The following is an 11,280-nucleotide window of genomic DNA, read 5'->3' as shown; positions in this document are numbered from 1 at the left end:
TGAGGCTAAGGTACAATACATTAGCTTTATCAAAAAGTATAACGGTTTTTCTACTGAACACCCAATAGATCATATTGAAAATTTTGAAGAGTTGTGTTCAACCATAATGAAAAATACCGATTACCATATGTGTGTCCTTTTCCCATTCTCTCTAACTGGTAGAGCTAGTAAATGGCTTAAAACTTTGCCACCTGCGTCCTTAAAGACGTGGAAAGAGTGTAGAGAGGCTTTCCTAAGTCACTTTTACACCAGAGATCGTTCCAATCTCTTAAGGGACAAGATCCAAAAATTTCAGCAGGAGGACACAGAAGACCTCTATGACGCCTGGGAAAGATTCAGAGATTACCAAAGAGATTGCACACACCAAGGTTTCTTTGAGGAGCGCCTGATGACCATCTTCTACCATGGAGTTAATGAAGAACTGAAATTTTCTTTTGATACCTCTAGCAATGGAGACTTTACCACTAGAACTGTGGATGAGGCTAATGCCTATATCACTAATCTAGCTGGGAGTATCAGAAATAGGAGACTTCTAACCCAATCAAGATGTTCTAAGATCGAGGAAAAAGAACCACCTGTTAGTAAAGAATGTCTAGATCAGATTAGGGAAGACATCCGGAAGATCCTTAGTGCGATTGGTCCGTTCATAACTCTGATGATTGAAGCAAACATAACAAACTCTGCGTCGAAAAGATGAACGACCTCGGGGTAGAGAGGAGTTTCCAAAATCAGGAGATAATGCAGACCGCTGATGTTTACCAGATTGAAGAGGCTGAGCAGAATCAACCCCACCAGGGGTGGGAGCCTTTCAACCGTGGCAAAACCAACCTCCACCGCGGGTGGGAAGCTTTTGGCCGCGGCTAAGAGGAGTTTCACCGCGGTCAGAGTATTTTGACCGCGGCCAGCCTTATTTCCAACCCTCTTTTCAACCTTCTTTCAAGCAAGCCCAATTTGATCAACCTAATTCCACACTTCCTCCTTATTATCCTTTTTCCAGGATTGAAGAACTAGAAAAAGAGTTTGAAAGGCTCAAAAGGAGATGGAGAATCAATCAAAGAAGCATGAAGATGCCATTAACAAGCTATCCACCCTTTTTCTTCTCCAGATTAGTGATGAATCAAAGGAGACGGATTCCTCCGTTAATGACCTTGATGAACCTTTTTCTGAAAGGATAAACGAATTGGAGACCTCTGATCACTTAAAAGCAATTACCCTCAGGAGTGGTTTAGCTTACAAGGAAACAGAATACCCAAAGGATTTTGAAGAAAGAAGAAAGGAGGAGATTCGGCTAACAAAAAAAGAGATGAAGTAGTCAGGAAAGAGGGAGAAAAAGAAAAGGAAGACATTCCTCAAGAAATTGGTGAAGAAGAACCTATGCCGCCTCCTCTTACTCGTGTCTACAAGCCCAAACCACCATATCCACGAGCTTTGAAAGGGCCAAAGATGGAGAAAGAAAGGGCTAAGCTGAAAGAGATAATCGAGCAGTTAAATGTGAGATTACCTTTCATTGAAGTTTGTGCAATGATACCTGCTCTTAGGAAATACATGAAGGGCATTCTAACAAATTATTTAGCATTAGAAGAAGGTGTTATGATGATAACTCATGAATATAGTTTCATCTTACAAAACCATGTCCCCCAGAAGAAAGAAGATCCGGGAAGTTTTGTACTCTCTTGCACAATCAGGAATATGACCTTTGAACGTTGTCTATGTGATTTGGGATCAAGCATCAACATGATGCCTCTCTCAGTTGCAAAACGTTTAGGATATCATACTTTCCAACCCACAAAAATCTCACTGATTCTTGCCGATCGATCAGTCAGACGACCAAAAGGAGTCTTGGTTGATGTATCAGTCATGATTGGAGAAAACTGTATTCCGACTGATTTCATAGTGCTTGAATTGGAAAGAGAACCAAAGGACCCTCTGATATTCGGTAGACCTTTCTTATCAACTAAAAGAGCAATAATCAATGTTCCGGAAGGAAAGATAGACCTACATCTAGGGAGTTTGATTATGCAGTTCGATATGAACAAGGGTCTTGAGAAACGTACTTTAGATGGCAGGCTCTGTCGGGTTGATGAGCTTGATGTTATTACTGAGGAAGTTTATGAAGAAATCCTTCTTGACGATCCTTTTAAAATCATCCTCACCACCACAAATGATGATCACAACCTGCTCGAAGAAGTTTCAAAAGGGTGTGCGCAAATGCTTGATAAAGCCGAGGATTATGCAAAACTTGTGAACTATCTGGACCTGAATGAGGAATCTCACATGCCTACTCCTCCAAAAGATACCTTGGTAGCTATAAACGACCCATGGAGCGAGCTCAAAGCTCCAAAAGTCGAGCTTAAAACTCTTCCTGATGGACTCAAGTATGCTTTTCTTGGGCCAAACTCAACTTACCCTGTCATCATAAATTCTGGCTTAAGTAGAGCTGAAACTACTAAGCTGTTAAACGAGTTAAGGAAGTATAGGAAAGCCATAGGTTATTCTCTTGATGACATACAAGGAATCTCCCCAGACCTCTGTATGCATAAGATAAATCTTGAGGACAATGCCAAGAATTCGATTGAAAGCCAAAGGAGGTTGAATCCAAACCTTATGGAAGTGGTAAAGAAGGAGATCCTGAAACTTTTGGAAGCAAGAATCATATTCCCTATTTCGGACAGCACTTGGGTTTGTCCTGTGCATGTTGTCTCGAAGAAGGGAGGAGTGACTGTTATCAAAAACGACAAGGATAAAATGATTGCTACAAGACAGTGACGGGACATCGAATGTGCATCGATTACCAAAAACTGAATGCAGCAACTCGGAAATATCATTTTCCTTTACCCTTCATTGACCAAATGCTAGAAAGATTAGCAAATCACGAATATTACTGCTTACTAGATGGTTATTCCGGATTTTTCCAAATTCCAATTAGACCGGAAGATCAAGAAAATACGACATTCACCTGTCCATACAGAACTTTTGCCTATCGGCGAATGCCTTTCGGATTATGTAATGCACTTGCAACCTTTCAGCGGTGCATGATGTCTACTTTCACTGATTTCATCGAAGATTTTATGGAAGTCTTCATGGATGATTTTTCCGTCTATGGGTCCTCTTTCGACAGATGCTTGGCAAACTTAGGGAAAGTTTTGCAGCGCTGTGAAGACAAGCATCTTGTCCTTAACTGGGAAAAATGTCACTTCATGGTCCGCGAGGGAATTGTGCTTGGACATAAAATATCTGGAAAATGTATTGAAGTTGACAAAGCAAAGATTGAAGTCATGACTAGCCTACAACCTCCAACTAATGTGAAGGGAATCCGAAGTTTCCTTGGGCATACCGGATTCTATAGGCGATTCATAAAAGGCTTCTCAGAAATTGCCAAACCTCTCACACGTCTACTCTGCAAGGAAACAAACTTCAAATCCGATGATGAAGGCTTGGCAGCATTTCATAAGATCAAAAACGCCCTTGTTTCCGCTCCAGTTGTGCAACCACCTGACTGGGAACAACCATTTGAGATCATGTGTGATGCAAGTGATTTTGCTGTTGGAGATGTGCTTGGTCAGCGGAAAGAAAAGAAACTACATGCAATCTACTATGCGAGTAGAATTCTGGATGAAGCTCAATGCAATTACGCAACTACGGAGAAGGAGCTTTTAGCCGTCGTTTTTGCATTTGAGAAGTTTCGATCCTATCTCGTAGGATCTAAGGTTATCGTCCATACTGACCATGCTGCAATCAAGTATCTCATGTCTAAGAAATATGCCAAACCGAGGCTGATCAGATGGATACTTCTACTGCAAGAATTTGATATTGAAATTCGAGATCGGAAAGGAGCAGATAATGGAGTAGCAGATCACCTTTCTAGGATTCGAGTGGAAGAGAAACTCCCTTTGAATGATAGTTTGCCAGAAGAAAATGTCTACGCTATAGAGACTATACCTATTACCGTGCAAGAAAAGCCATCACAACCTCCTATACGGCGGTCAGATGCTTTTGACACCCCATGGTTTAGGCATATAGCAAATTACCTAGCTGCAGACATCGAACCTCCACAATTCTTTGGCTATAAAAAGAAGAAATTCTTAAAGGAAATTCAGCATTATTTATGGGATGAACCTTTTCTCTATAGGAGATGTGTAGATGGTTTATTCCGAAGGTATGTGGGTGAAGAAGAAATGGAAGGAATATTGTTTGGATGCCACAGTTCAGCCGATGCAGGACATTTCGCAACCTATAAAACGGTTTCCAGGTTCTTCAAACTGCCTACTATGTTCAAAGACACTCACGCCTACATCTCACGCTGTGATTCATGCCAACAAATGGGTAACATCAGCAAGAGGAATGAGATGCCTCAAAACTTCATTCTTGAAGTCGAAATCTTTGATGTATGGGGAATTGATTTCAGGGACCTTTCCCAACTTCTTTCGGAAACCAATACATCTTAGTAGCGGTAGACTATGTCTCTAAATGGGTAGAAGCAATCGCCAGCCCTACTAATGATGCAAAAGTGGTTATAAAGCTGTTTAAATCAATTATTTTCCCTCGCTTTAGAATTCCTCGAATTGTGATAAGCGATGGAGAATCCCATTTCATCAATAGAGTCTTCGAAAATCTGCTCAAAAAGAATGGAGTCACGCATAAAGTTGCATCTCCATATCACCCTCAGACAAGTGGACAAGTGGAAATCTCTAACAGAGATATCAAATCGATTATACAAAAGACAACCGGTGTAAATCGCAAAGATTGGTCTAAAAAACTGTTGGGGTCGGTTTCACCCCAATCGGTTTAAACCATCTCAAGAATGTTGGAGAGCCGATCCGACAAGAAGAACCGGTGACCTGTCAAAAATAAGCCGAACCGCACAGAAGAAGGCCAAGCTCAAGTAGGCCGAGCCATGAGGTGAAAATGGGTGAGCCGCGTATGAGAGCAGACGGGCCGAGCTGTGTCGTGAGGTATGGGCCGAGCCGCACTTCAACATGATTGGGCCGACCCGTGCATCGGCGAGTTAGGCCAAGTCGCATCTCAACTCGAATGGCAAGTGGGCTGAGCCGTGGAGAAGGTTAGATGGACCAAGCTGTGAGAAGAACGGTGAGCGGGCCTAGCAGCGCGAGAGGAGGCATGGGCCGAATCGCTTCGCTGTGTGTTGGGCCGAGCCGGTTTTCCAAGATGGGCCGAACCAAGGCTTTAGAAGACGAACGCCCACAGAAGCCCTAGGCGAAGTATTATGACGGTGGCCGGATGAAGCGATAAGGAAATAGACCTAAAATCCCTCCCGAGATTCTCGGGAGAGACGTTTAAGGAGTTAGTATAAATAGGAGATTTCTACGATTCATTATGTAACTTTGGCAACCCTAAGCAATAAGACCTAAACATTTTCACAGAAATAAAAATCCTCTTTTGATCTTACTGTTCTTGCAATTACCCTAGAAGTTTCGGATCCCTTAGTTTTCTCTTACAAATTTTTGGTTGTGCGAGTTTTGGCTCACACAATTTGGCGCTGTCTGTGGGGAACATCGAAACTTTCTTACTCTAAATCGAAAAGACTTTAAGATCCAAAGAACATGACGAGCAATACCCCCGACGATAACAACAACAACAGCAACAATGGTAACGGCGCGGAGAAGGACGCTCCGGCATCAGGCACAACGACGGCAGCGACCGAAACCCAAGAGGAGATGCAAAACATGATGGCCGCGTTGATGAGGAAAATCGACGAGCAGGACAAAAGAAACGAGGCGATTACGGAGAGGCTCGACGCGATGGCGGCTGAGCGACAACACCCAACCTGGAGAGCCGGAATTCCCGACCCGATGGATGGAATCCAGAGACGCTTCGACTTTTCAACGCCTGTAGAGGCCTCAGGGAGCGGCGCAAGAAACCCCTTGGTTCCCCCAATGTTTCGTCCCCTCGGCAAACAGACTCCCGCGGTAACCCGAGTCAACATGACCGAGCCGCCTCCACTCCGTCGGAACTCAAGGCGACGAGCCGGCGAGGAGGAGAATGATGCGATTGACGTGGACGCCCAGCAGAACGATGGAACCACGAATCCGCAACAAAATGGCTCGGCACGGCGGATAAGCCAAGAAGAGCTCGCCTCGGCACTAAACGGCGTCCGGACTGACGAAGTCTCCGATCCGACTCGCGGCGACAACCCGACTGAAGAAGAAGAAAACCTCCAATGGATCGAACAGGCGGAGCGCGAAGACGAGCCGAGGAGAGAAGAGCGGGAGCGACTCCCCCAATCAAAAGGAATGACTCACGCGCAAACTCTCGAACTCAAAGAGCTGCGAGCCTCAATGGCTCGGACAGTAGCTGAAATACGCGCCATGAAGTCTCAAGTGCACAACGCAACGAGTGCTGCGCCCAAGATCGACCGGATGCTTGAAGAAACTTAGAGAACTCCATTCACGGCAAGAATCACGGAGGCAAGGATTCCCGAGCCCGGGAAAGTGAGAATCCCGTTCTACGAAGGAACAACCGATCCGAAAGCACACATCACAGCGTTTCGGATAGCAATGGGACGAGCCTTCACAAAGAACGCTGCCAAACTGACCGAGCGGGAAGTAGATGCGGGATACTGCCTGCTCTTCATGGAGCATCTTAAGGGAGCCGCACTCGAGTGGTTTTCAAGGCAGGAATGCAACTCAATCGGCAGCTTTCAACAGCTCTCTGCCTTGTTCCTTAAACAATACTCGATGTTTATGGATAGAGGAACGTCTGATGCCGACCTGTGGACACTATCCCAAGGACCGAACGAACCACTTCGAGATTACATGGCAAGATTCAAGGCAGTCGTATCCAAAATAGAAGGGATAAGCGACAAGGCTGCGCTCGAAGATCTGAAACGATCTTTGTGGTACAAATCCGAGTTCCGACGGGAGATGGCACTCAACACGCCACAAACAATTCAAGATGCTCTGGACCGGTCATCAGACTTCGTCGTAAAAGAGGAGGAGATGAAGAATTTGGACGAGCAGTACGAAGCAACGAAAGCAGCAATCCGAAGCTCAATTTTGACGCGCCCCTCGAAGAAAGGCAACCCATCGAACAACACAACAACATAGAGCTCGGACAAACCTAGAAGCGGAGGTGCCCATAACTACCAGGTAGGCACCGGACGCAGAAGAGGAGAGCCGCGCAACAATACTTGGGTAAGAAAGTCCGCCAACTACGACGAGAAGGCTTTCTGCGAGTATCACCAGACCTACGGGCATTCAACGGCACAATGCCGAACGTTAGGAGCAAAACTCGCGGCTAAGATGGCAGCAGGAGAGCTCCAAAACGCGGTCAACCTCAAAGACCTCGTCCCTAATGAACCACAAGAAAGAGCCGAGCCGAGCGGCGCGGCTGAACCCGCAAATCCTCCCCGACGAGGCGATAACTCCAAGCGCGATAGGAGAGGCGAACCTGAAGAGCAACCCGAGCCGAGGCAAAGGATCAATATGATCATGGGTGGATCTCAATCCTACCAAGATACCGTGTCCTCCATCAAAGCCTATCAGCGCCGAGCCGAAGCGAAGGAGAATTGGACAGAACCAACCGACATCCCAAATACAGTGATCTCCATCGCCGAGGAGGAAACGGCAGGAATCGATAGACCCCACAACGATCCGTCGGTGATTGAGTTAACAATCAGGGATCATGACATAGCGAGGGAGCTCATCGATACTGGAAGCTCGGTGAACGTCATCTTCAGGGAGACAATCAAAAGAATGGGAATCGACCTCTCCGAGGTGGAAGCAATCCCCAAACCTCTAACCGGATTTTCAGGAGAAACGACGATGACTATGGGAACGATCAGGCTCCCTGTGGTAGCTGGCAGAGTCACTAAGATCGTCGAATTCTGCGTCACCGATCATCCAGCAATCTACAATGTGATTATAGGAACTCCATGGATCAACAGAATGAGGGCGGTCCCCTCCACCTATCATCTCTGTCTCAAGTTCCCGATTCCAGCGGGTGTCAAAACGATCTGGGGGAATCAGAAGGAGTCACGAATGTGCTGCCTAGCAGAGCACAAGCTGAGTAACCCCGTCACCGACGCACAAGCAGACATAGATCGCAAAAAGATGAAGACAGACCGAGAGCCTGCGAACGAGCTCTCGAAACTCTTATAGCAATTACAGATCGCGGAGAGCCGCGAAACACGCGCCGAGCCGGTATGTGATGCGGTGGACTCGGTGTGCATAGACGAGGTGCGTCCGGAGCGATGCGTCGAAATTGGAGCAAAACTAGAAGAGCCTGTGAGAAGCAAACTCCTTTCCCTCCTCAAGGAGAACATCAACAATTTTGCCTAGACAGCGGAAGATATGCCAGGCATAAGCATCGACGTGACCTGTCACGAGCTGAACGTGGACCCAACCTTTAAACCAATCAAGCAGAAAAGAAGAAAGCTCGGCCCCGAACGAGCTAAAGCAGTTAACGATGAAGTCGAGAGATTACTCAAAGTAGGATCAATCGCCGATGCCAAATATCCGGACTGGCTCGCGAATCCGGTGGTCGTGAAGAAGAAAAACGGCAAGTGGCGGGTCTGTGTGGATTTCACTGACCTCAACAAGGCGTGCCCTAAAGACAGTTTTCCCTTGCCACACATCGACCGGCTCGTCGAAGCCACTGCATGAAATAGACAGTTAACATTTATGGACGCGTTCTCTGACTATAATCAGATCCTGATGCATCCTGATGATCGGGAAAAACGGCATTCATAACTGATCGCGGGATATACTGCTACAAAGGTTAGATGGGCCGAGCTGTGAGAAGAACGGTGAGCGGGCGGGCCTAGTAGGGCGAGAGGAGGCATGGCCCGAATCGCTTCCCTGTGTGTTGGGCCGAGCCGGTTTTCCAAGATGGACCGAACCAAGGCTTTAGAAGATGAAAGCCCACAGAAGCCCTAGGCGAAGTATTATGACGGTGGCCGCATGAAGCGATAAGGAAATAGACCTAAAATCCCTCCTGAGATTCTCGGGAGAGGCGGTTTAAGGAGTTAGTATAAATAGGAGATTTCTACGATTCATTATGTAACTTTGACAACCCTAAGCAATAAGACCTAAAAACTTTCACAGCAATAAAAATCCTCTTTTGATCTTACTGTTCTTGCGATTACCCTAGAAGTTTCGGATCCCTTAGTTTTTCCCTTACAAAGTTTTGGTTGTGCGAGTTTTGGCTCACACAAAAACTCGACAATGCACTTTGGGCCTATCGGACAGCATACAAAACTCCTTTAGGGACCACGCCGTTCAATCTTGTTTATGGAAAAGCATGTCACCTCCCTGTAGAGCTGGAGTATAAAGCACAGTGGACTATTAAGGAGATGAACATGGACTTTAAGGCAGCTAGAGAAAGAAGAATGCTTCAAATGCACGAATTAGAAGAAATCCGCTACGAAAACACCAAGATATACAAGGTGAAGACGAAGGCATATCACGATAGAAGGATCATACATCGATCCTTTGCTCCAAATGACAGAGTTCTTCTTTTCAATCTCGCATTAAGCTATTTCCAGGAAAGCTACGATCTAGATGGTCTGGACCTTTCACAGTAAAGGAAGTCAAACCGTATGGAGCACTCATTCTTTGGGGTAAGAAAGGAGACACATTTGTCGTTAACTGACAGCGTGTAAAACCATACCTCGCAGAAGAAGAAGGAAGAGAAGCAATGCTCTTGGCAGACCCACCAGGCTAGAGCATCATCAAAGTCAAGCTACTGACTTTAAGCAAGCGCTTAGTAGGAGGCAACCCACTTGGTATTTTACTTATTCCCTTTGATTTGCCTTTTTCTATTTTTGCTGCTTTGTTTTTGTTTTCTATAATTTTAGATTTTTAAGCGAAGAACGAATAAGAGGTGAACAGAAATCACAAACCAGAACGCACATCACCAGGTAAGTACACCTAAACATTCCAAATTTCAGTCCATAATTATCCCATCCTCTCAAAGATTTCTCACACTGGGGGCAGTGTGATTTAAGTCTGGGGGAGGATGTTCATCCTTTACTAATGAAATTTGGTTTGTCTTGAGTTTGTATTTCATAAAAAGTTTTCAAAACGGTTTTCAAAACAGGAATGCCGGAACAAAATCATATGCTTCTAGATTTTACATGTTAGTTCTTTGTGGTTAGTACTAGACTAGGTGGTAGCTAGAGTACTTGCACTACGAACTCCCACCAGAGGATTTCTATTCACGGAGGTCTTTTCTGCAAGAATACACTAGCTCATTTCACTTGAACATAATCTAGACATCTAATTTTCTCATCATTGGTTTTAGCAGGCATCATGATACACATCTAGGACATCTTTACATCATTATTACCACTCTTTGTTGTCCTAGATGGCCAGTTCATCTTTAGCTGGTACCACACCCTTAACCCAAACCTTTATGTTTAAACCTAATGCATTCTCTCTTTAGTTTATATTGACAGATATGTGCAAAAACGCCGGAGAGGGAGGAACAACATAGTTTTCAGTCACTCAAGAGAAAGACTGAAAGAGGCCAGAAGGGAGTGTGCCAGAAATCGTATAATGCCTCAGAAAAGCTCATTCTTAAAGGTAAATTTTGTGCTCCCTAAGACTCCAAATCAAAAGGCCGTTTCCTCTTTCAAAAAAAAAAACGAAAAAAGAGAAAAAGAAAGAAATGAAAGGAAAATAAAAGCCTAAAAGAGTCTTAGAAGTCGAAATCGCTTGAGCTCAGGCAATAGTATTCATTTAAGGAGTTATGGATTCACAACCTGGACAAGAATATAAGTCTGGGGGAACCATAAGGAGAACCTGAAGAAAGGAGATCAGAATTCTTGAAGCAAAGAGAATGTGATTGAAACTGTGGAGGCATTTGCAGTTCCATCCTCTCTTGCTGTTTTGCATAATGTCATGTCTCTCCAGAAAAAGGTAGCCCTAAACACATCAAGTCTTACCACTAAAAAGCCATTTTGAATACCTAGCCTTGATTGCTTTACTAAAGTCCTTTGATGAGAACCATTTGAACTTCTAAATGAATGTTAAGAGCTAGTTGACTGGAGGATATGTTTAAGTGTGTAGATTTTCGCATGACAAATCAACGAACTAGTTATGCTTGTGCTTTGGTGAAAATTTTCTAGACTATACCCGATTTGAGCATAATGACTAAACTCTGGTTTGGAAGCATTGTCTCTGAGATTTTGTTAGTTCCTGCGATTTTCAAATCTCTTTTCTAGGTTCAGATCTTTGGTTTTGTTTGAGGACAAACAAAGGTTTAAGTCTGGGGAGTTGATAACACCTGATTTTGACCACTTTTATGGATCACTTTTAATAT

General features: G+C 44.7%; 1 protein-coding gene and 1 non-coding gene across 2 annotated transcripts; one reads left to right on the top strand and one right to left on the bottom strand.

Moving 5' to 3' along the window:
• Window positions 1-262: 262 nt before the first annotated feature.
• Window positions 263-372, bottom strand: LOC112089614. The gene has a single exon (XR_002901243.1). It is a non-coding gene; the product is annotated as a small nucleolar RNA R71 (small nucleolar RNA).
• Window positions 373-7,259: 6,887 nt separating this feature from the next.
• LOC112089199 lies at window positions 7,260-8,117 on the top strand. Its single transcript, XM_024160180.1, has one exon. It carries the CDS (start codon window positions 7,260-7,262, stop codon window positions 8,115-8,117), a length of 858 nt encoding a protein of 285 aa, XP_024015948.1.
• Window positions 8,118-11,280: the final 3,163 nt, after the last annotated feature.

The sequence above is a fragment of the Eutrema salsugineum genome, unplaced genomic scaffold (assembly GCF_000478725.1).
Source record: "Eutrema salsugineum unplaced genomic scaffold, Eutsalg1_0 scaffold_12, whole genome shotgun sequence".
NCBI lineage: Eukaryota > Viridiplantae > Streptophyta > Magnoliopsida > Brassicales > Brassicaceae > Eutrema > Eutrema salsugineum.
Note: the sequence above shows the minus strand (reverse complement) of the source record. Positions and strands in the feature narration are given on the sequence as shown.

Coding starts and splice junctions, on each gene's coding strand:
- LOC112089199 (XM_024160180.1), top strand. CDS start 7,260: ATGGCAGCAGGAGAGCTCCAAAACGCGGTCAACCTCAAAGACCTCGTC.